Source organism: Dreissena polymorpha, chromosome 2 (genome assembly GCF_020536995.1).
Source record: "Dreissena polymorpha isolate Duluth1 chromosome 2, UMN_Dpol_1.0, whole genome shotgun sequence".
Lineage (NCBI taxonomy): Eukaryota > Metazoa > Mollusca > Bivalvia > Myida > Dreissenidae > Dreissena > Dreissena polymorpha.
Genome location: NC_068356.1, coordinates 29,484,725 through 29,511,669, shown reverse-complemented (window position 1 = coordinate 29,511,669; position 26,945 = coordinate 29,484,725). Strand labels below are relative to the sequence as shown.

At 34.7% G+C, this 26,945-nt stretch overlaps 1 protein-coding gene across 3 annotated transcripts; it reads left to right on the top strand.

Annotated features, from left to right (window-relative positions):
- The first annotated feature begins 895 nt into the window (after positions 1 to 895).
- LOC127866410 (WD repeat domain phosphoinositide-interacting protein 2-like) lies at positions 896 to 26,072 on the top strand. Of its 3 annotated transcripts, XR_008042998.1 has the most exons (13): positions 896 to 1,101; positions 7,160 to 7,242; positions 7,793 to 7,959; positions 8,269 to 8,463; positions 8,737 to 8,829; positions 9,106 to 9,176; positions 10,940 to 11,050; positions 13,639 to 13,809; positions 14,187 to 14,294; positions 14,568 to 14,725; positions 19,998 to 20,021; positions 23,068 to 24,143; positions 24,571 to 26,072. XR_008042998.1 is itself a non-coding variant. In XM_052406912.1 (12 exons), the coding sequence occupies exons 1-12, from the start codon at positions 1,031 to 1,033 to the stop codon at positions 23,196 to 23,198; spliced, it is 1,383 nt and encodes a 460-aa protein (XP_052262872.1). In that variant the 5' UTR covers positions 896 to 1,030; the 3' UTR covers positions 23,199 to 26,072. The 3 variants fall into 3 exon arrangements, 2 of the variants coding, with proteins under 2 accessions (XP_052262872.1, XP_052262873.1); XM_052406912.1 differs by having other exon boundaries at positions 23,068 to 26,072; XM_052406913.1 differs by lacking the exon at positions 19,998 to 20,021 and having other exon boundaries at positions 23,068 to 26,072.
- The last annotated feature ends 873 nt before the right edge of the window (positions 26,073 to 26,945 follow it).

The window sequence follows — 26,945 nt, the reverse complement described above, 5'->3', positions numbered from 1 at the left end:
CGTGTTTTTATACTATTTTCTTAAACACGCACTATCTCATATTTTATCTGTAAACATGCTTATGTGATATGCATGATAATTCAGTTTGTAGTGGCAACACCATTTTGTTTGTTGTTTTTAAAACGACATCAAGCAAAAGTAAAAAAATATAATAACATTCTTTTGTGAGTTCGAACTTAAACTACACACCAGAAAAAAGTTTTGAGATGTTCTTTATGAGCGACGTATTGTTGATATCCACTATTGAAAAGAACACAATCAGAGAGCTCCCGATACCGTTTATAAAAAGGCTTCAAAGAAAACGGAAATGAGTCTATATTACTTTAATAAAAATATACTTTTGTTGAAAATTTATTTCCCGAAGCAGCCATTTTGCGTAGTACGTATTCGTTCTATTCGGATAACTAGATTTTCCCAATTGAAATATAGCATATATTGTTTATACATTTTGAACATAAATGTATACGAATACTTTTTTCGTGTATAAATACTGAAATATAGTGATTAAAAGTAATTAAATCCAATTTAAATAAAGATAAACATGTGCAAGCTTAGTTTTGTATATGCACTGACTAAACAAACATCCCCATTTACAGCTAAAAAAACATGGAGTAGGTACTAATATTTTGCACAGTCAATAGAGATAACGAAAAAAGTAGGAATAAAATAGTATCTAGAATTAAACTGGTACAGACTAAACGACAGAAATCATGTAGAAAAGTACAAAGTCAATGAACGATTTGGAAAATAAATTGGTGTTGCTATCATAGACATATGTAAATGTCCGACTGTTAAGTAGGAAGCTTGATAGGTTAACTACTGTGTGCGCTCTAACCTATTTCCAGAAGGATAAAAAGAAACGTATTCCGATTATGAGTAATGAACCAATCAAATCATTTGGAAATAGGTCATTTCTTAAAATGTCAACCATCAAAACAATCAGTTATGTTATTTAAGAAAATGCGTTGCAAGTTTTGCTGACATCACGGAGCACATATACAGCAGCGTCTCAAGAGGTTGGACCGGACTAATGAACCTAGCAAGCCAAGCAGGGGACGATCAGTCCGATCTTCTCTTTGTTAATTTTAACCAGGACTGCACGTAAGAAAGATTTTTTATAACAAAAGTCTTCACAGATCTATATTATGTCGTTTCAATATGGGAGTAACGCTTTATCAATCTATCATCAATTAGTCTTAAATAGGTGCCAATATGACCCATTCTGATAAAAGCACTGAGCTTACCAATATACAAGTTGTTTGAAAAAGACAGGCTATAGTGTAGAGTCAAACTAAAGCAAATAATTACAATAACAAACACAAAAAGAAACTAGCCTTATTTATCATATTGCAGACAATATTGGTTCATTCCCATAAACTTTGCATCTTGCTTTATAATACTATTATGATGGGATGTTGCTTAATACATTACATATGGTGAGAGTTGTCATTCAACATTGAGGGAATGATAATTAAATATCAGACACCTCAGTTGATTGAGAGCTGCTCAACTGGTTATTGGGTGCTGGAGGTTTCGGTAAATGACAAGTTCGGTAAATTGATTTATATAGTAAATGCCGTGGAGGTTTCGGTAAATTGGTTTTTATACGCCCGTCTATGACGGGACGTATTATGGTATACCCCGCGTCTGTCCGTCCGTCCGTCTGTCCGTCCGTCCGTCTGTTAATGTCGTACGCTACGTCAAATATCCTTTGACAGATTTTCTTCAAATTTTAACACAATCTTAATATTGATAAACCCTGATCCCCTTTCGTTTTTGACGGAATTCTGAATTGTCGTTCCAGAGTTATGGGACTTAGTTCGTCAAAATTTCGTGATTTCATTGAATGTCCTACTGTAGCTCAAATATCCTTCGATGGATTTTTTTCAAATTTCAACACAATCTTAATATTGATAAACCCTGATCCCCTTTCGTTTTTGACGGAATTCTGAATTGTCGTTCCAGAGTTATGGGACTTTGTTCGTCAAAATTTCGTGATTTCATTGAATGTCCTACCGTAGCCGTCCGTCCGTCCGTCTGTTAATGTCGTACGCTACGTCAAATATCCTTTGACAGATTTTCTTCAAATTTTAACACAATCTTAATATTGATAAACCCTGATCCCCTTTCGTTTTTGACGGAATTCTGAATTGTCGTTCCAGAGTTATGGGACTTTGTTCGTCAAAATTTCGTGATTTCATTGAATGTCCTACTGTAGCTCAAATATCCTTCGATGGATTTTTTTTTTTTTTTTTTTTATATCCCTGAAAAATTGAACAAGGTGAGCTTTTTTCTATTCCGATTGTACACTACCACTTACCCATCTACATTTCTCTTTTATTATTGGTCAAAATATCTATAACAGGTTTACTTCAACTCCATATCCTCTAAAGAAATGCATACATATACTCAAAAAAAGATATGGTATGAATGTCAAGGAGACGGCGCTCCATGCTCATGTACTTATAAAATAAACCATGTATTCAAATACAAATAAACTGAAGTAAAAAAATGATTCAAAGGGTTATTTATTACCTTACTACTTCATTGGCGAACGACGGGCGTATCATGCGCTCATGGCGCAGCTCCTCAGTTATACAGGTGGTACACCTACAACGAGGTGTTAATGACACCTATTATTGGCTTACAATAACCTAGGGGCATTTATTTGCAAACTGTGGATTAATTTTGAGTTGAGTAATTAATGCCATGCCTACAGTAAAGAATTAAGGGAAATGAATGAGCTATCTCTGAAAAACGAATTCTGTTAGGAAATTGTAGGTAAATTTACCATTTAAATAACGCAATACTGTGGGTTTTTTTTATAATTGGTGCTTTTATTTAAATAACATAATAGTAATACTAAATAATGATTTATGGCGAATCAATGTAAGATCTTCAATTAAGTTTAATGTTATTTAAAAAAGTTTCTTGTAAAATATGATTTAATAAAAATGATTTCAGTTTAAATATAAAGCGCAATAGTATTTTAGACACCGATAAACACTCAATTTCTCAATATATAAACATGGGGTAGTTAGCCACCATAATGAATATGAAACCAAAGCTCTTGCCACGTGGAGGCCAAATGTTGAATTTTATATTACATGTTTTACTATTTCTTTCTGGTTGAGAAAAACACAAGAAAAAAACAATATATAAAATCTAATACGTGTACGTAATTAATAAAAAGTAATATAATGATACGCGTTATGTTTTATAATTATGTTAAGTGCGCGTGCCATTGAACGTTGAGTTAAGCGAAGAGATACACATAATTGAAAACTGATAAAAATGAAATCTAACACAATGCCAGCAGAATGAATACACTGTGTAATAGCAAGCTGCTGTGATGATCACTATCTTATCAACTTAATACACAGGCACCTGGCTACTGTACTGGAACAATGGGTTTTACGGCCAAAATAACTGATATCATATTTTGCCTGAACAAATCCGTTGAATAAAAAAATAATAACTGATTGACTTCGTAATCCGTTTTATTTACCATATATTATAAATAAGCAACAAGTAAAACATGGATACAATATATATATGACATATTTGAATATTTCATGTCATTTAAAAAAATGAGGCAGTAGTCACATATTAACAAGATACATTTATGACACAGTACAATATTAATACGACACATTATTATCATTCAGATTTTCCGCATGCTGATTTAATTTAATTTCATTTCTAATAAAAATGAGATACATTTATGACACAGTACAAGTAAATGTGATATATATATAGGGCATATTTGAATATTTCATGTCATTTAAAAAAAATGAGGGAGTAGTCACATATTAATAAGATACATTTTTGACACAGTACAATATTAATACGACACATTATTATCATTCAGATTTTCCGCATGCTGATTTAATTTAATTTCATTTCTAACTAGAAATGGCGCGGCAGAGGCCGACGCGTATCCCCACGCCGAATGTTTGACCTAGGTGTGCCCCAGGGTTGGTAATGGGGCCATGCATAGCTGAGATTGACCGTATTGTCATAAGAGAAGTTCATCATCAATTAGAAGTGAATTGGTGTAGAAATGAAGAAGTTATAGTAAAAGGCAATTTTGGGTGGGTGTGACATATGTGGGCAGGGCGCCCCAGGGTTGGTAATTGTGCCATGCATAGTTGAGATTGACCGTATTGTCATAAGAGAAGTTCAGTATCAATTTGAAGTGAATCGGTGTAGAAATGAAGAAATTATAGTAAAGGCAATTTTGGGTGGGTGTGGTCTATGTGGGCGGGGCCCCAGGGTTGGTTATGGGGCCATGCATAGTTGAGATTGACCCTAATGTCATAAGAGAAGTTCAGTATCAATTTGAAGTGAATCCGTGTAGAAATGAAAAAATTATAGTAAATGGAATTTTTTGGTGGGTGTGGCCTATGTGGGCGGGCGCCCCAGGGTTGGGATTGGGGCCATGCATAGTTGAGATTGACCCTAATGTCATAACAAAAGTTCAGTATCAATTTGAAGTGAATCCGTGTAGAAATTAAAAAATTATAGTAAATGGAAATTTTTGGTGGGTGTGGCCTATGTGGGCGGGGCGCCCCAGGGTTGGGAATGGGGCCATGCATGGTTGAGATTGACCGTATTGTCATAAGAGAGGTCCAGTATCAATTTGAAGTGAATCGGTGTAGAAATAAAGAAGTAAATGTAAAATAACCTAAAAAAATGAGTGATAATTTCTGACGCGGCCCCACCCCAACCGCTATAACTTTTGACCCAGGGGTCAGATCAAAATTCCAAATAGTGCAGGGTCGCACATATGCTCATAGCTACCATGTGTGTAAGTTTCAAGGTTCTAGTGCTTTTAGTGTAGGAGGAGATAGTGGCCAGGACGGACAGACAGACAGACAGACGGACGGACGGCGGAGATAACCACAATATCCCCACCTTTTTTTCAAAAAGCGTGGGGATAATAAAAATGAGATACATTTATGACACTGTTCAATTTAATGTGAAATTGCTGGATAATTAATATTAACACTTTGCAAACATCTCTAAATTGATAAAATCAACTCCGTACATTTAAACAGATAATTTAATTAGTACCAAACAACTCAATTAATGTACACGCTTATCGACAATAGGTGCGATAATCTCTATTTATATCAATTTACCGAAACCTCCATGGCATTTACTATATAAATCAATTTAACGAACTTGTCATTTACCGAAACCTCCATAACCCCTGGTTATTCAGGTATGGAAAATATGCCGAAAAGCACCGAAGTTTACCCCAAGATACTTTTTAGTATATTTTCCTACCCTGGATATTTTCCTACCCTGGATTTTTATTAAAGTACTTAAATTAGCACCAGAGACGAAAATGACCCATCAGGCTTCAGAGCTAGTTACCTACAATGTACCGATTCAGATTCAGAGCTCTAATTTTACTTTTTTTACCACTAGCAAGTATTTGCCAATGCCTTATTTACCAACGTGCACAATGTCATTTTTATTCTCAATTTCAGTTAGTGTTAGCAAAATCCTCTTAACCACTCTTAAAGCCTTTTTTGTTACAATATGTTTATTAGGCATGCACTTTTCCAAATGTGACTGTGCAAACTTTCATGCTTAAATGACGCTCGATTGGTCATTGCCGGCTCTGGTACTAATTAAATGTACCCCTGGTACTTTTAAGTATACTTTAATGTACTCCGAGTAAGAGAAATGTACTGAAACATACCCAGCAATTCAAACGCTGAACTGGTAATTGTCACCCTTTTTATGCCCCGGTAGGGTGACATATAGTAGTTGAACTGTCAGTCAGTCAGTCTGTCTGTCCGTCTGAAAACTTTAACATTGCCCATAACTTTTGCAATATTGAAGATAGCAACTTGATATTTGGCATGCATGTGTCTCATGGAGCTGCACATTTTGAGTGGTGAAAGGTCAAGGTCATCCTTCAAAGTCAAAGGTCAAAAATATTGCTTCAAAGTGGTGCAGTAGGGGGCATTGTGTTTCTGACAAACACATCTCTTGTTATTCCCTGCCATAGGCGGAGGCAGGCCTTTTTCTGCCTATCTCACGGTCCGATAGTCGGACCCATTCCCAATGCCAAATATGGATGTTTTTTCCCAATTATAAAAAAAAATCCCAATTTCCGACCGAAATAATCGAAGCCGAAAAATGTGTTTCCCGGCAGGTACCGTGTTTTAAATAATCAGGCGCCGTGTTTTAAAGTGCCAATGTGTAGAACGTCATAATATCGAGTGTTCCATAATCAATAATGCAATTTTGCGATCTTGAGACTTCAGCTGGGGCACCCTGCCCACATAGACCACACCCACCCAAAATTGCCTTTCACTATAATTTCTTCATTTCTACTCCGATTCACTTCAAATTGATCCTGAACTTCTCTTATGACAATACGGTCAATCTCAACTATGCATGGCCCCATTACCAACCCTTGGGCGCCCCTGGGTCAAACATGCGGCGTGGGGATACACGTCGGCCTCTGCCGCGCCATTTCTAGTCAATTAATTGTGTTCATTTGTATGTCAATATTCTGTAAAATGGCCTCTATATTATCGAAACTCCTACTAAAAAGCATGTTAAGAGAGGTTTTGTAAAAAAAAAGATTGTTTTGTATACTGTAACGCGTTTTACAACATCGGATTTTGGGTGGGAATAACACTCCGGTACAGTCTAAATTGGCCTGTTATGCGTTAGTATAATTTCCGTACCCAGATTAAATATAAGAAAGCTTAAGAGTACCCAGTTACCATTTAAGTAGTTTCCAAGCCGACAATTACTAATGTAGGTTAGACAACCTTAATGTGTAGATGATGGTAAAGAAAGGAATTTTTGATGTGACGAGTTTTTGCATAATTATTGCCATTTGTTTGTTTTTTCTACTATATAATAGATAATTGGAAAATCTTGTGTTTTTAAATCTTCTCTTACCACTGGTGGATCTTGGTAAAAGTTTCACAGTTTAATGGCTTTAATGTATAGATGATCATAAAGAAATGATTTTAGACTGTGATGGGTTATGGCAGATATGTAACTTTCACAACTGATTGACCTTTATGCTCAGATGATCGTTAGAAGAAAGGGAGTCATGTCTTGGGTGCATTAGTCTCTGTTACACATTTCTGGTCTCTAGTCAGAATGATAACTTTCTTTCCAGATCACTTGCAGTTGGCAAGAAATCCGGATATAAACTTTTTTCACTTAGTTCTGTGGAAAAGTTGGACCAAATTTATGAAAATGGTATTGTATAATTTTAGTGATTTATTTTGACATCAAAATATTATCAGCTAAGATGAACAAGCAATGTTTTGCTACATGCGTATCAGATCTTATCTTGAAAATCAAAAATTGGTTGTGTAATTTAGATCACGCTTATTTTTTTTTGAAAACAATATATGTCAGATATATAACTAGTATTATCAGTTGAGCTAAAATGAGTACAATCCTCAATCATAGATGGAAACTAGTATGTGATTGATTTTTTTAACTACTTGTCATGTAGTTTTTTGTTAATATTTAATTATCACAGCCAGTATAAAGTATAAACTATTAATAATTTTACAGTAAATAAAACCACTGTTCTGAAGATACTGCTTAAATGTTTTTTAATTACAAGACAGGCATATTTGGGTCCTAATCATATACTAATAAATTAGCATTTAAATATTTGTAGGAAAGTTCAGCTCAATATTAAGCATCTTAGTGCAAGCTGAGGGTATTTTGGTGTAAATTTGCCCCAAAGTGTCCTTTAAAAGATAATGTGACTGACACATGTACATTTATGTTTTAGCCTGTGAAGACATCTGTATAGTGGAACGTCTGTTTTCAAGTAGTCTTGTTGCCATTGTTAGTCTTTCATCGCCCAGGAAACTTAAAGTATGCCATTTCAAGAAAGGTACAGAAATATGCAACTACAGCTATTCGAACTCCATATTAGCTGTGAAGCTAAACCGACAGGTATTGTGGTTATTACAAGTATCATTTAATGATTATTAAGAATTTTGACTGTTAAATATTAAGTACTGAATGTTTGCTTTGAGCTACTGAAACCAGCTTGATGATTGTCTAAGAAGACATTAAGTTTAAAATAAGGTTTTATGTTTGGCTGATGAAAAATACATTTCTGTATTTTTTTTTACAAATTGAAACTAATGAACCTGTAAATCAGATTTTTCATGTCATTTTTGTCTTGACTATTCAAGAAAGGTGAGCATTTGTTATGGTTAAAATATTGTTGAAAAAACAACAACTGGTCTCTCATTTTAGAGACTTATAGTGTGTCTAGAAGAGAGCCTGTACATCCACAATATCCGAGATATGAAGGTCTTGCACACAATCAGAGACACTCCCCCCAATCCCCATGGTCTATGTGCCCTTTCCATTAACAATGACAACAGCTACCTTGCCTACCCAGGCAGTAACCAGATCGGAGAAGTTCAAATATTTGACACCATTAACCTAGTAAGTATTGTAAGTGTGTAGCTCTTACACCTTTGTATATTTTTTAATACAAAAAAGTGTTTTTATGTGATATGTTTATAAGTATGTATCTTTAAAAAAATTCTCTAACACAAGAGATATTCATGTAAGAATGGAAACATATTTATTTAATCTTATTTTGAGCATTTCAATATTTGACATTCAGCAATTAATTGCATCTTAAATTGTAAATGGAAGTTTATTTTTATTTTTGCTGATTAAGAATAAATTTCACACATATGAATGTTTTTCTAGCGTGCTGTGACTATGATACCAGCCCATGATAATCCTCTTGCTGCCATTGCCTTTAATGCTCAAGGAACCAAAATAGCCACTGCTTCAGAGAAGGTAAACAATGGTCAAGATTAGAAATCAGAGGAAATATAATTAATTTGATTTTGAAAAGATTTTTCATTATTTTGTATATTTATTGTAAATCAAAAGTCATTAGTGTTTTTAGATTTCATATCAAGTAATTAACACACATAGTAGGTGTAATAATGTATTGCACAGAGTTCTTATTAATTGGCTTTGAGATGATTATGTACCATAAGTTATTAAATTAATTTAGTGAATTTTTTATGATGCTGTTATATAAATTTGGTTTGATTGTTTTCTGTACAGGGCACTGTGATAAGAGTGTTTTCTGTGCCTGATGGTCAGAAACTGTTTGAATTTCGAAGAGGAATGAAAAGGTAAGCATAGAAAAAATCTGACAAGACATAGATTTATTTTGAAATGCCTCACCTGAGCACAAATTAAATGGTGAGCTATTGTTGTCAGTCAATGTCTACCTTATGGGTCATGTTGTGTAAATTTTTAGTCTTAACTTTCTGGAGGCATCAGTTATGATTCACGTTAATGGAGTTCTTTACCCTCGGGACTTTGGTTAAAAAGCATTGCCCGAGCACACTGCTTAACATAAAAACTCTGCGGTTAAAAAGGTTGTATACGGCCATATGGTCAGCCAGATTTTACTGGGCTGGACCATGTATAAATTAGGGTACTTTGCACTGTTGGTGCGGTGCTTTAATAAAAACCTAATCATTTAAAAATGTCTTTACGTATAACTGTCAAAAAGCGTTATAAAAGAAACACTCAACATAAAATCTATGCATATATAACAATGCTAACAAAGCGGTGTTTCCATTGGTTGACTTTTTTTTTAATCGATGGCGCTGAAATTGCTTAACTTGCAAGACAAGTTGGTCAATCCGTTTTTGATTCAAGAAATTGTACAGCGGACGACCTTGACATAGGGTTCATTATGTATAACGTAAACAATTCAAAATTTAATGAAAGGAAATATATGAGAAAAAAAGGATAATTACATCCAAAAGTATTTAGGTAAATTTTATTTGCATTTAGTCACACATACATTGTATTATACTGATAAACTACTATTAAGATGTTATATTGTTTAATTTTTGTTGTTTATGTTAAAAAGAGAGAGAAAAAGAGAGAATATAATTCAATTTGGTCACAATGTTTATCTTATCAATATCCAGTGCAAGATAGAATCTGGGTAACAGGCGTCCAAAAACTAGGTCACCAGGTCAAATCTTAGAAAAACCAAGTTACCACTCTAGAGGCCACATTTATGATTGAATCTGAATGAAACTTGGTCAATTTTTTTTCATGACACTATCTAAACCAAGTTAAAATTCAAGTCAAATGTGTGATAAAACAACTAGGTCAAACTTGAATAAACCAACCTTGTTACCACTCTAGGGGCCACATTAATGACTCAGTCTTACCATATTTTCGGACAGTATATTTTACAGCACTATTTTACCAGATTTTGGCACTGTATTTGCTTATTTGTGACACTTTGATAATGGGGTTTTACAAACGGATTAAGGTCATAAAACCTGGGAGACGCATGCCTGAAGGCAATGGGCCATAATATTTGCGCAATTGGGTAAATAACCATGTATACCGGTAGAAAACAATCGCTTCACTCAAAAGCATTTTTAATGGTATCATCCTAATAAGGAAGCAGTATGTTCAATGTTTTTACTTTTTGTTCTGTATCATTTCAGGCAAGAGTAAGCAAAGATGTGAATTTTTTTTTTATTTTAAAGTAGAAACACTATTGTGCATTGATTACTTGCTTCTATTTCAATATAATTATAATTTTCGGACATTTATTTTTTGCCTCTAAATTTTCGGACATCTGAAATTTTTGAATATTTAAGGTATCTAAATTTTCGCACACAAAAAATATAATTATTTTTAAGTGTCCAAAAACTTAGAGTAATTACAGTAGTCAGAATGTTTATCTTGACAATGCTATTTAAAGCCATGTTAAAACTAGGTCAATTGGTGTAAAACTAAGTCACCAGGTCAAGTGAAGGTGTACCTTAAACTAAGATGAGTGCTTCAGGTTGATCAGGACACTTTGTCTCCTGATGAATTTTCTTCAATAACATGTATGTGATTTTTTTGTGTTTTTCAGATGTGTGCATATATATGCCCTTGCATTTAGTTCCGATTCAACATACTTGTGTGCATCCAGCAATACAGAAACCGTTCATATATTTAAACTTGAGACTCAGAAAGAGACTAGGTGAGTACTGTGAGTTGGTTAACAAGGTACTGGTATAGCAGTACATTTGATCTCTTTGTGTTTTGTAAAATATGCAAGTCAGACATATAGAACTAATACAGGTGCATTCAGATTTGACCCAAAATGTTGTATATAACATTGAGAAAAGTAAGCGTTTACAGATATAATTTCTATGCAAGTAATAATTGCAAATATGTATTCCAGCATTTGTAGCTGTAATTTTAATCATTTATTTACTAACATTACATAGTATTTTTCAGAAACTACTTATGCAGTCGGATTTAATTTTATTTAATTTATATTTTGTGATCATATTATACTTGCCTGCATTATAGGCCAGCTAGCATGGTAGAGCACTGTACTTATATATGAAAATTACTGTATTGATCCTTCACAGCCAGGCCCATACCCGTAGCCAGAGAGGTGCATTGGGTGCGTTCGCACCCAATGTTTTTTGACAAGTAAAAAAAAAAGTATTATAAGTTGCACCCAACTTTATTCTTTTCAAAAACGGTTATTTATCTTTTCCCTGAATCCAGTGAGTCTTCATATTTAAGCGTTACAATAATGTTGAATAGGCTATCGACAGGTCACCATAAAATTATTTTCTCTATGAAGTCATTTCCAAGATAACCTGTGCTTTTTATTTACAATTTTTAACCGTAGAAATGTTGAAATCAACAGAAGTTTTGACAGCGAAATATTAGACCTAAGTTGTTATGATGAATTTAAACCGTTATAACATATGATCAGGTGGACGTTTTAATGTTTAATGTGCATTAAATGTGTCGGATCTTGAGCATAATGGGCAAATAAGTCCATCTTTGTTTCAATGCCCTGGTTTACAGTGTTTAAGAACTTTGAAACCAAAGGGCCATTAGCTTGTGGTTATAGGGTCTTTATGAAGCCTTAATTGTTATTTGTTTCTGAAATTTGTTTAGAAAAAGATAACTAACTTGTTAAAAATAGTGTGTTTTTTAAAGTAACCAGTTATACCAGTAACCACTTTTGTTTCTGTGTAGTATTTCTGAAGATTAGAGAAGACCCATTTTTTTTAATCAGTGTTTGTTGTACAATACGCTAGCCCGTTTAGAGTTATGCTAGGCCTCTGGAACAATCCATAGTAGCAGACAAACAATTGTTTAGAAAAAAAGTCAAATATTTCCTATTAATTTGCTTGATATATGAATGGTAGAATTTTGGAATGGTAAAATAAACCAATTTTATCAAGATATAAATAAATAATGATATATTTATACCGTGCTTATTGTTGATTTTACATTCTGTTAATTTGTTGTTGCATATGAAAACAGTGTGTGCGGGCATACTAGTGTCGGGTCATACATCGTATAAAATATTTTCGTGACTGATAGAAAAAGGTGGTAAATGAAAAACGGTAGTGTGGAATATATGTATGTTATATCATATATGTGTCAAGCAGTCACTGAGTATGGTCAATGAAAGTGAAATTTCATGTAAAATGCTCTTTAACTTCAGTCTCTAAATACAGATAAAAAGTCACCAGAATGCATGAGTTTACGTGTCATTTTCAAAATATTCGATTAGGAGGACCTCCAAACCCCCCGATTGCAGGAGGGGGACACCTCCCCCCGCACCTATTCCCCTAGCTACTTTGTTGTTCAATAACAATCGTTGATAGGAAAATTCACACCTCCCTTTTCAAAACCCTGGCTACAGGCCTGAGGCCACATAACTCATGTGGATTGGCATTGAAACTATTCCTTCAGCTATTTAACCCCTCCGATTCAAGAAGTTCAGATGTCATTTAATGTCAAAAGTGGATGTAATAAGGCCTTGAGAGCAAGCTTACTCAGGCAAAGTGAGACTGGTTTAACTGACCGTTGTGATATGACCTAAAAAGGCTTATCAGGGACGACACTTTACGCTTTTTGGGAATTTTTGGTTTAAAGGGATCTTTTCACGGTTTGATAAATTTACAAAATTGAAAAAAGTTGTTTTAGATTCGCAAATTTTGGTTTAGTTATGATAGTTGTGAGGAAATAGTATTACTGAACATTTGCCATTGTCTAATATAGCCATTAATATTATGCATCTTTTGACGATTTAAAAACCTAAAAATTATAAAGCGTTGCAACGCAAAAAGATTGAATAATTTGGAGAGTTCTGTTGTTGTTGTTTAAATTTGTAGAAGTTTGCTTATATAACTTATAAAAGACGCAGCCTATGTATGCTTGGCAGAATAGCTCAGTTGGCTAATGAGTTTTTACTTCAGGATTCCGGGGGTCACTGGTTCGAGCCCTGCTGTGGGCTACTTTTTTTTTCCTTTTTTAATTTAATTTTTGATATTTTACTGGAGCTTTTAAAATTTAATGTTTACATTTATCAATATAAAGCATTTAATGACAAACTTCAAAACATGCCAAAATCTGTGAAAAGGCCCCTTTAAATGAAGTCTCTTCTAAACGAAAATGCAGTCTAGACGGAAAGGGTCATCCTTGATTAGCCTGTTCTGACTGAACATTTTTATCTGGAATGACTTTGTTTGCACATGCATCAAGCCCAGTTTTGCCAGTATGTTGCTCACCGTGATGTATGCTTGCTGTCAGTGGCAGGGCCCAGGAGGAGCAGTCCAGCTGGTCAGGATTCATGGGCCAGGCCCTGAACATCTCCAAGAACTACCTGCCTGGCGCCGTGTCTGACATGTTCAACCAGTGGAGAGCATTCGCTGTGTGTAAGCTGCCCTCTCAGGGCCTCAAGAACGTCTGTGCAATAGCTAGGTATGTGGCACTTTCTAGTGGTCTGTCTGTCTGTGCGCTGTTTCCTAGTTTTGGCCTAATTAAATCTTACAGACTCCATGTCAGAGTTTTATGCATAAATGATGATTGCATATCAAATGCTTAAGAAAGGGATGGTTGTTAAAAATGTGTAATTCATGTTTGTCTAGATGTCTTTATTTGTTGCGGATGCACTTTAATTAAATGAAAAGCTGAAAGCTTGAAAATAACACCAACATAATTCACTACTATCAGTCATGTGTTATGTTGGTGTAATGAAGTAAAGCTTAAGTCAAATGTCAAGTTGTGAATAGCTTAGATAATTAAAAGAAAATAAATTGAATATATAGTCAAATGCTTTTTTTCTCTTTTTTTCCCAGTATTCAGAAGATCCCACGCCTGTTGGTGGCCTCCCAAGATGGCTACCTTTATATTTACAACCTTGACCCTAATGAAGGGGGAGAGTGCACTCTGTTGAGACAGCACAGGTATAGTTTCAACTGTTGGTAATTGTTTTTGGTTGTAATGGGATTAAATATATGGTGTTCAAAAACAAGCAAGCACAATAGATATGTTTATTGCAGAAAATATACAAATGCTGAAAATACCCTATTTGACAATCTATGTATAAGTTTTGCTTTGATGAGCATATTAGACATTTATTATCCAAATTGTGATTAAAAACTGTTATAAATTAAATTTACCTTTTCAAGTTAGTGCTGGGATTCATTCAGCTAATACTAACAATTAATGATTTTCAGTTTGGATGGCCGTATAACTGAAGGAGGCATGGTCTCTGAGCCCCCAGGCAGCGCCGTAGACCGCCCTCTCATACAGGCCTCCAACCCAATCAGTTACGCAGGCTCAGTACGACGACCCGATTCCGGCTCTGACAGCACCCCGCCTCGCGGCCACACAGGTAAGCCACACCCGAGTTTGAGTTCCGAAATGCCTAGGCCGTACTCGTCGTCGCCAAAGAAAGATACGGCCCTGCCCCAAGCATCCACCTCACCCTGGCGGCTAGAGAGCTATGCAACAGTGCTACACCAGGGTCATCCAGGGCCACAGATGGTGGGCAGTAAGGAGATCTCGGAAATTGATATTATCCTGGACGGCAGAGGTAAACACGTGAGCCCCCTTTAAGTGACCCTTTCTGTTCAGGAAACTGTGTATACTTTCTATAATTGTTTTTAACAAATGTTACATTTGTGTGCTTTGAATGATATTAGTTGTCATGTTTATTTAACATTTTGTTTCTTTTTTGTTTGATATATCTGCACTGGTATTTATTTTAACATATTTATAGCACCCGCCATGTTTAAATAAAATATTGGTGTCACTCGGTCGCTTTGTTATTCGGTATGTCAGTTTTTATGAAAAATGTTTTGTTTTATTTTGTGAAGCAAAAGACTTTTCAAATTTCTTTACCGATAAAATTAAAAATACATCATCAACATAAAGTGCAGACAAACAAGACACCTCGTCCTAATGATGTACCCTAGAAATTTGCCAAACGGTACATTTTTCCCATGGATTCGCACAATCTGGAGTTATCTGCCCATGAACAAATCTTACAAAGTGGTGCTGGGGGTATAAGTCATGTTTTAGCGTGTTATTGATATTACTGCACATCGTACATGAATCTGAATGTATTATTTGAACAATGCTTTTGTAACATTTATGTCCATAACAAAAGTATTACTTTTTATTTGTTAAAATGTTCACTTAATTCTATCATTTGCATACCTAATAACTGAAGTCTTTGGGCCTGTTTGTATGAGTATACATGTACCTTTTGTTACAGCAACTAAATTAAAATTGTATATGGCTGTAGGGGATGTATTTAGGGGATTTCTGCAATTGAATTTGCAAAGGAGCAGATTTAGTCTACCTTAGCATGAAGTTTGGGTCCTTTTTACCTATCTAGATACTTAACTAGGCAGTATTAAAATATTCAGATACCCTAATATTGATAACAATCTCTTAATATTACGTTCACAAATGTTGTCAGTGATAAATAAAATGTGAGGAAATTTGAATGTGAAGAAATCAGAATTAGGAGTTAAATAGGAGGTGTGAAATAAACGTAATTTTCTGTAAAACATATGGCATCCTCTACATTACCAAAGGTCCATAACACATTGAAGTTTTCTTTGAAGATAGCCTGATTTGAGTCCATCTGAAGCAGTCAGTGTTTCCTAGCACATTTATTATGCCCCCCTTCGAAGAAGAGGGGTAGATTGCTTTGCACATGTCGGTCCACCAGGTGGTTTCCGGATGATAACTCAAGAACGCTTAGGCCTAGGATCATGAAACTTCATAGGTAGATAGATCATGACTCGCAGATGACCCCTATTGATTTTGAGGTCACTAGGTCAAAGGTCAAGGTCATGGTGACCCGAAATAGTAAAATGGTTTCCAGATGATAACTCAAGAACGCATATGCCTAGGATCATGAAACTTGATAGGTAGATTGATCATGACTTGCAGATGACCCCTATTGATTTTGAGGTCACTAGGTCAAAGGTCAAGGTCATGGTGACCCGAAATAGTAAAATGGTTTCCGGATGATAACTCAAGAACGCATATGCCTAGGATCATGAAACTTCATGGGTAGATTGATCATGACTCGCAGATGACCCCTATTGATTTTGAGGTCACTAGGTCGAAGGTCAAGGTCACGGTGACCCGAAATAGTAAAATGATTTTCGGATGATAGCTCAAGAACACATATGCCTAGGATCATGAAACTTCATGGGTAGATTGATCATGACTCGCAGATGACCCCTATGGATTTTGAGGTCACTAGGTCGAAGGTCAAGGTCACGGTGACCTGAAATAGTAAAATGGTTTCCGGATGAAAACTCAAGAACACATATGCCCAGGATCATGAAACTTCATGGGTAGAATGATCATGACTCGCAGATGACCCCTATTGATTTTGAGGTCACTAGGTCAAAGGTCAAGGTCACGGTGACCCGAAATAGTTAAATGGTTTCCGGATGATAACTCAAGAACGCTTACGCCTAGGATCATGAAACTTCATAGGTACATTGATCATGACTCGCAGATGACCCCTATTGATTTTCAGGTCACTAGGTCAAAGGTCAAGGTCAATGTGACCCGAAACAGTAAAATTGTTTCCGGATGATAACTCAAGAACGCTTTTGCCTAGGATCATGACACTTCATAGGTACATTGATCATGACTCGCAGATGACCCCTATTGATTTCCAGGTCACTAGGTCAAAGGTCAAGATCACAGTGACAAAAAACGTATTCACATAATGGCTGCCACTACAACAGACAGCCCATATGGGGGGCATGCATGTTTTACAAACAGCCCTTGTTGAGATTGTATCAATTGTGTCCTTTGATTTGTTTTAATGCAAAGTGCTGGTGGTCTAATGGGTCTATTTGATGGTGTAAAATCACCGAGGTTCCTCTTTAAAACACGTTAATGAAGTTTTCATTTTTGTTCAAAAGGAAATAACAATTCTATTGACAAACAAATACTTTTGTTGGTTTATGACTGTTTTTGTTTAAATGTATTTTGCATTTGTTACTGCATGCATTTGCTTCCGATTACTTTCCACCAATGTATTGTAGATATCAGTCTAATCAGTTGCATGGACACAACTTATATTTATGCCCCCCTTCGAAGAAGATGGGGTATATTGCTTTGCACATGTCTGTCGGTCGGTCTGTCGGTCCGTCCACCAGGTGGTTTCCGGATGATAACTCAAGAACGCTTGGGCCTAGGATCATGAAACTTCATAGGTACATTGATCATGACTCGCAGATGACCCTTATTGATTTTCAGGTCACTAGGTCAAAGGTCAAGGTCACGGTGACCCGAAATAGTAAAATGGTTTCCGGATGATAACTCAAGAACGCTTAGGCCTAGGATCATGAAACTTGATAGGTTGATTGATCATGACTCGCAGATGACCCCTATTGATTTTCAGGTCACTAGGTCAAAGGTCAAGGTCTTAATGACCCGAAATAGTAAAATGGTTTCCGGATGATAACTCAAGAACCCTTAGGCCTAGGATCATGAAACTTGATAGGTAGATTGATCATGACTCGCAGATGACCTTATTGATTTTCAGGTCACTAGGTCAAAGGTCAAGGTCACAATGACCCGAAATAGTAAAATGGTTTCCCGATGATAACTCAAGAACGCTTATGCCTAGGATCATGAAACTTGATAGGTAGATTGATCATGACTCGCAGTTGACCCCTATTGATTTTCAGGTCACTATATCGAAGGTCAAGGTCACGGTGACCTGAAATAGTAAAATGGTTTCCGGATGATAACTCAAGAACGCTAATGGCTACGAACATAAAACTTCATAGGTACATTGATCATGACTCGCAGATGACCCCTATTGATTTTGAGGTCACTAGGTCAAAGGTCAAGGTCATGGTGACCCGAAATAGTAAGATGGTTTTCCGATGATAACTCAAGAATGCTTATGCCTAGGATCATGAAACTTCATAGGTACATTGATTATGACTCGCAGATGACCCCTATCGATTTTGAGGTCACTAGGTCAAAGGTCAAGTTCAAGGTGACCCGAAATAGTAAAATGGTTTCCGGATGATAACTTAAGAACGCTTATTCCTAGGATCATGAAACTTGATAGGTAGATTGATCATGACTGGCAGATGACCCCTATTGATTTCAGGTCACTAGGTCAAAGGTCAAGGTCACAGTGACAAAAACATATTCACACAATGGCTGTCACTACAACGGAGAGCCAATATGGGGGGGCATGCATGTTTTACAAACAGCCCTTGTCTTGCTTAAATAATATCAGCCTTTCATGATAATTACAGGTTGCATTTTACATGCCATAATTTTAGCTATTGCCAGTTTATATTTTAAATAAACTTTGGTGTTTTCTTTGTGATGTAAAATCGAGATATGTTATATACAGTAATTAAAGTTATATCTTTCGAAGTGCTTACAATTTACTTGTAATGCACACAATATGTTCAATCTCAGATGAGTTACAGCTTTCCTTTTTAAAGGGACTTGTTCACAGATTGACCGAAAGGCGACTTTCCAATTTGTTGTCACATATTTAAGATATAAAATAGCGCTATACATCAGCAAGCAAAATAACTCTTATAACATAAACTCATACTAAATAAAATACAAAACAATTGAATAATTTGGGGTGTTTCTGATGTTTATGTTATGTTTTGTGACAAAGCATGGATCACGTACATATGTAAAGTATAAAATTAATATCATTATGCAATTGTCAAAATAGTATAGAGGTTCTTGCAATTTTCTGTTATTTAAAAGGTCACTGGATATAGCCCAAAATGACTCAACTTTTGTCATTGTTTTTCTCTTTCTCAAATTCCATTTCTGCTACTATACTGACGCCTTTTAATTCTGCTGTGTACATTTATGAATTCAAAACATCAAATGACAAATAGTTGAAACTTAAACAAGTGATGTGTTTGTGAAACACTATGTCCCCATATATATGACCTTTGACCTTGAAGGATGACCTTGACCTTTCACGGCTCAAAATGTGCAGCTCTATGAGATACACATGCATGCCAAATATGAAGTTGCTATCTTCAATATTGCAAAAGTTATGGCAAATGTTAAAGTTGGGGCAAACAAACAAACCAACAGACAGGGCAAAACAATATGTCCCCCACTATATTGGTGGGAGACATTAAAAGGCCAAAACCTGTGAACAACACCTTTTTAAGTCTATAGTGAAAAACATCTTGCTCAGAATTGGTAAATTCTTGTTGGCCTTAATATGGCCTGTCATCCTATAGAAGCAATTAATGTTGCAATTGCATTGGCATGCTTATTGTCCCCTACCGGTTTCATAGGAGGGGACTTATGGTTTGCGCTCTGTGCGTCTGTCTGTCACACTTTTCTGGATCCTGCGATAACTTTAAAAGTTCTTCATATTTTTTCATGAAACTTGAAACATGGATAAATGGCAATATGGACATTATGCACGTCATTTCATTTTGTTCCTACGCATAAAAAATTCTGAATGCTATGGCAACAGTTTAAAAAATCTGACAATAGTGGGTCTGGTAGGGAACATTATATTGCTTGGCAATAGTCTTGTTTCAAACATGTTTTCTACCAATTCAATATGATGAAACATAAATGATATCCAACTGTTGGTTATACTTTATTTACAGACCATTCATCACTACCGGGCTCATGTATGTATGACTATACATATATGTTCTGTCACAGGCTTTTTATGTTCATTTATGTGGCATCTTTTGTAGTTAAGGTTTGGTTTTAATCACCAATGTATCCATGCTGGTTTGCTTGAAATGTTCCTGCATCTGATCATAATTGTTTTAATTGTTGTTGACATTTCATATCATATGCACAAGACAACATTCATATAAATTTATTTCAGCTTTGCATTTGCACTTGTATATTACTTTTTTGTGTAAACCAATGCTATTTAATTGTATGTCTTTTATATTTATTTACAAAGAAATATATATATTTGACTGCTAAAAGTTTATTTATTATTTCATAATTTATGTTAAGTAACAAGTAATTTCCATATCACCGTTATCACTCTAAGTTTTTAATAACAAAAAACTCATTTTCATAAGCAAACTTGGCTCTACATGACATCATAATAAAAATGATACAAAATTAAAATTGTGAAATTATTATTGACTAACTACCATCATTTCAAAGGAATAATCTAAGCAATCAGTTAAAGGCATTGTCTATGACTGGTATACAAACCAAATAACACAAATATTACAGTTCACTGACTCCTTGCATTCATCCACTGACTTCTTGCATGGGTTTGCCAGTTTTATGGCCGCCATTCTGTTTAAACAAACACATGTCACATGATGAACACACACGTTTAAAAGTCTGATAAAAGGTGTTTTCCAAAATTAAAGTCATTTAAGTATTCGAAAAAATAAATTAATTTCAGTCAATCTTTACCTTATTTATTTTTTGCATATTTTCTTACATTTTTGAAAAGAAATGCTCGTAATAGGTTCACAGGTTCCATGCTTGCATGACTATTGATATTGTGTTGTAGCAGTACTGTAAACACTATACATTTGTATATGCATTATTTCAATATTATTTTGGTATTGTCTTGAGTTTTAAAGTGACCATGTTATTTAAAAGGTCCCCAGGGGTCAACTTAAAAAAAATGTGTATTTGAAAAAAAAATAGGACGGCATATAATAATGGATGACACTTGCTATGTATAATAATCAAATAGTTTATTCATTTTGAGATAATAATTATTTAATGAAATGGGCCTTTTTGTAAGGCCCTTTTTATGGTTACATTTTGACTTCATTAGAAGGAGAAGTTCATAGGTTGGACAGGGTAAATTACCAAGTATGATAGCACAGTTGGTTAAAGAAATAGGAAGTATCATTTCTTTGAATGGCTCCTAAGTAATGAGTTTGATACTCTATTGGATTATATTTATGTGGACTTTTTACTAATTTGTTGCTATCAAATTGCTCCTTTTGTATTATATTACATTTGATTAACCAAAGGAATATGTTTAAGTTAAGAGAATTTGTGTAAAAGACATATAGTTTTCATTGCAATATGAATCCGAATTTTCCTTTCTATTATTCATTTAATTTACTTGTATAGTATGGTTATTGTTTGCCTACTTTACTAGGGAAATAAGTTAAAATACCTTTTGAAATGTGTTTCAGGGTCTTGTTCACTGTTTTACAAATTGATATTTTTTCAAAAAACATTAAAATCAAACTGATGCATTCAATTCAAAATTACACCTATGACTTAAAAAAACAAAAACAACAACATTGATTGATTATAGATAAGCATCTTAATAAGATTAAAATATGTTTTAATGTTCAAAGCCAAAGTGGTGCAGTTGTTTTTACCTTGGTCCTGATTACGAATCCTAGGGTATGCAATTAATAAAAAATCTTTCTTGCATGTTTATTATTTTATTTCAAGGGGCCTTTTCACGTTTGGGTAAATTGACAAAATTGAAAAAAGTTGTTTCAGATTCACAAATTTTCGATTTAGTTATGATATTTGTGAGGAAACAGTAATACTGAACATTTACCATGCTCTAAAATAGCCATTATATGCATCTTTTGACGATTTAAAAATCAGAAAATTATCAAGCATTGCAACGCGAAACAAATTAATAATTTGGAGAGTTCTGTTGTTGTTGTTATATTTTGTGAAACTACGAGGATTGGTTATATAAAGTATAAAATACACCTGACATTGTATCTGGAAGGATGGCCGAGTGGTCTAAGTGGGAGATTTTTTACTCCAGGACTCCAGGGGTCAGTGGTTCGAGCCCTGATGAGGGTTACCTTTTTTTCTTTTTAAAATTTTATTCTTGATTTTTTTACTGGAGCTTTTTATATCCAATGTTAAAGCGGGTATATACGATTTTGTCAAATATTTATGAATTTATATAAACTGTGTAAAAAACTTATTATATATATATTTCAAAATAAATTGAAATAAAAGTTAAGAAGAACATGTGTCGAAAAATGCGAAATAAGCCAGATAATTAATTCTGAAATTGAAAACGGCTGTACAGCCGAATTCGCCAGCATGTACACCATACATGTACAATGTGCATCTAAACTTAGTTTTACGGTTTATTTGCATTCCTGCAACGATATCTATTCATACGACACACGAACACTATCTCCGATCCTAATACAAAGACGAATGCTTCGGTTATTGTAGGAAAATATGTACGTCACTATCGGCTCGGGGCGCTTATTTGTCTTTGCTGCATTTTATGAAATTCGGCTTTAATGTTCAATTTTTCTTGACTGTTTTGTGTTATTGTAACATATTTTATCAATATTTTACAATTAAACACATATAAAAATCGTATATACCCGCTTTAACATTTATCACTATAAAGTATTTAATGACAAACTTCAAAACATTCCAAAATCTGTGAAAAGGCCCCTTAAAAAATACATTAAATTATCTTTTTTTCCAAAATTTGCAAGTCTGTCAACAAGTCCCTGCAACCACAGTTTAGGTTGGCAAATTATAAGTCTATATTTCTGTGGTAAATACTATAAAATTGTTGAATGATACTTTCAGTTGCTTGGACATATAGTGTGTTGTTAATAAGTGTAGACAAACTGAACAAACTATCTTTTTGACACTTGATTAATCTATTTGTATGTGGAAACATTTATAAGTTTACTTGGAAAACTGATTTTGAAATCACATGAATTGTATTTTCAGACTCCCAGCCATTTCAAGAATTTGAAGGTGGGGCAACAGGACATGACGTTGGAAATGCAGGAGCAGGATTACAAGCGCTGCGATTGGATGATGATAATGAGTTTCCTCCAATGACTCATAAAGTGGAATGACTGCAATCTTATGTTGTGAAACAATCTTATTCAGCAAATGATCATGGAATGACAAATATGTTTGCCTAAGTTGTAAACAATACAACAGTTTTACCAGTAATACAATGGAACAGGTTCTGAATAATTACATGAGGAGCCTTTTTTTACAGAAGGTATTCTTGTAAAGAATTCAGTTTCCATCTGTGTTATATAATGTCATAAATAGAGGAAGCATTTTGTCACGAGGGGAAATTTTAAATCTATCACCTTTACAGTGTACAGGTGTGACCTTTATTTAATTGTTGACCAAGGTTGTATAAGACCATTTAACCAGGACTACAAACAATCTCAATGACAAAAGCCAGCTAAATCTTCATTGGAAAAGTTAATAGTAAATTCAAAACATTGCTTACATTTGAACACGTTTGTGTTGGCTAATATGAAAGATAAAATTGTTACTGAGAACATTTGTAGTCTGAGTGTCCATATATTAGTGTCTTGTCTAGTCTTTATTGGAAAGTCCATGCAAATTTAATTGAGGTACTTCTTGTTAATTGGTACTTTTACTTACTTACACATTTGCACTGTTACGTTTTATATTCGAATGTAACTACAATATTTATGCCCCCCTTCGAAGAAGAGGGGGTATATTGCTTCGCTCATGTCGGTCGGTCTGTCTGTCGGTCGGTCCGTCCACCAGGTGGTTGTCAGACGATAACTCAAGAACGCTTGGGCCTAGGATCATGAAACTTCATAGGTACATTGATCATGACTCGCAGATGACCCCTATTGATTTTGAGGTCACTAGGTCAAAGGTCAAGGTCACGGTGACCCGAAATAGTAAAATGGTTTTTGAATGATAACTCAAGAAGGCATACGCCTAGGATCATGAAACTTCATGGGTAGATTGATCATGACTCGCAGATGACCCCTATTGATTTTGAGGTCACTAGGTCAAAGGTCAAGGTCACGGTGACCCGAAATAGTAAAATGGTTTCCGGATGATAACTCAAGAATGCATACGCCTAGGATCATGAAACTTCATGGGTAGATTGATCATGACTCGCAGATGACCCCTATTGATTTTGAGGTCACTAGGTCAAGGTCACAGTGACCCGAAATAGTAAAATGGTTTTCGGATGATAACTCAAGAACGCATATGCCTAGATCATGAAACTTCACAGGTAGATTGATCATGACTCGCAGATTACCTCTATTGATTTTGAGGTCACAAGGGTAAAGGTCAAGGTCACGGTGACCGGAAATAGTAAAATGATTTTCGGATGATAACTCAAGAACGCTTTTGCCTAGGATCATGACACTTCATAGGTACATTGATCGTGACTGGCAGATGACCCCTATTGATTTTCAGGTCACTAGGTCAAAGGTCAAGGTCACAGTGACAAAAAACGTATTCACACGATGGCTGCCACTACAACGGACAGCCCATATGGGGGGCATGCATGTTTTACAAACAGCCCTTGTTAAATTATAGATTTTGGTAATAGTTAGTAGGTTTGATTGCATTGGTATTTTCTCTTCCAGTTGTATTCTCATAAAAAAATCTTATTAAGGCTATATGGTGCTGCATTGTTTTACCATTGTAAAATGCTTGTTTTTGTTGTGGCTGGTTTAGACTACTGATATTGAGAAACTGATTTGATTTTCTGAAATAAAACAACAAATATTTACAAAAAAAGTATACATTATGTAATTGAATCAAACATAAATAAATGGTGAGGGGTTAAAACAACTAAAAAAAAAGTGAAAATGAAATTGCAACTTGTTGGTAATAGATTGCATAAAGTTACCATTAATTACAAGGAATGTATGCTTTACTTATGTTACAAAGGTTGGAAACCAGCAATACATGTTGTGATGTAACATAAATTCAAGTAATTTAAGATGTTTCATTATTATTATTTATAAATGATGTGTCTGTTCTGTCAGAGTTGTATGGCCTTAATTTTATGCTAGAATGTCAAATGTTTGGTGTAATAAGCTGTACAATAATTTGTATATGGAAAGTGAAAGCTTATAAGACTTTATGAGCAGTTTCTTTCTTTTAATGTGTAACACACCCATTTGGTCATTTTGACAAGCAAATATAATTTTATACATGAATTTGTTGGTGTATTATTCATTGCATTGTTTAAGATTAATAAAGTGTTGTAGTTGGCTTAAATTTGGAAACGCCCTGTTATAAATATGTGATAGTGGTGTATGTACATGGCCTTGATTGCATTTTATTATTGTGGGCTAATTTAGTAACTCTTACTAGATCTACGTAATTTCTGAATACAAACGCAAATACACCTGAGTCCGTGAGTGTAATGTATTGATTAAAACTGTATTACTTTCTAAAAACTATATTTTGTTCGTGGTTATTTTTATCACAAAGTTCGTGTTTGCTTGTGATGTCATATATTAAATGATGTGATATTGTAAGTCATACAGTTCAATTGATGGTCCCTAAAACGTGTGTGTGGTGATGTTGGTTTTCTTCATACGAAAGAGGAATGCAATCCCCGGTCAAATAAAACAAATAAACACGACGTCTTCTATTTATTACACTGTGTTGTAGTCTGCTGCTTATTCCACTATTCAGAGAGGCTGTATATACGTTTAAGCTGTTATATTGTTTGAACGGCATGGTCATTTAAGAGATTACCGGATAATGCCGCGTGCGTATTTTAATATTTACAATACCCTACCTTAAATCTAAGACATGGTTTTACAATAAATGTATATAACCATCATTGTACCTGTACATTGCGAATGGAATGACTATTGTTATGTGATTTTAATACCACTTTTAAACAAACACCATACACTCGGTATAGTATATTTTGGCTAGCTGTTTGGTTTGTATAATAAATAATATTTTACATGTTTTGATTGTCTTCTTACGATACTAGTGATAATACAAAAATATATAGACAATGTTCCTAAGTCTGTAGATTGCAATAACGTTACAGGTAGTGAAAACAGGCATAAGCCCGGGATTGTGACAAATAAATAGTAAGGACACTTGGTGGATTAAAGGTGTAACATGACGTAGCGTTTTAATTATTTCAGGGACCTATACAAACAAAAGTTGTATAGGTCCCTGATTATTCCCGGTATGTTCATCTGCGTAAAGCATATACTTCATATCAATGGTTCTTGGCCTATAATGAATCTTTTTTGTATCAAATGCACTTCTCAACAAATAGTAGTATTTAATTGCCTCGCCGAAAAACCTACATAACTAAAGACAACTTGTTTTATAAATAATTGTCGATGAACAAAACAAAACGATACTTATTTTGTTTTAAAGTGTTACATTTAAGTAAGTTATTAGGACGACCGAGAAGCCTGGTTTCTGGTTCGCAAATGTTCCTTGTGTTTATGATATTTGTGAGGAAACAGTAACACTGAACATTTACCATGCTTTAAAATACCGGTATCCGTAATATGCATTTTTTGACGATTTAAAAACCTGAAAATTATAAAGCGTTGCAACGCGAAACGATTGAATAATTTGGAGAGTTCTGTTGTTATATTTTGTGATACTTCGAGGATTGCATATAAAGTATTAAATTAATCACTCATTGTATGAGCACGGATGGCCGAGTGGTCTAAGCGATAGACTTACTTCATGGGTCAGTGATTCGAGCCCAGTTGAGGGATCCTTTTTTCTTTCATTAATTGTATTCTTGTTGTTGTTTTTCTGGAGCTTTTTAGATCCAATGTTTACATTTATCAATATAAAGCATTTAATGACAA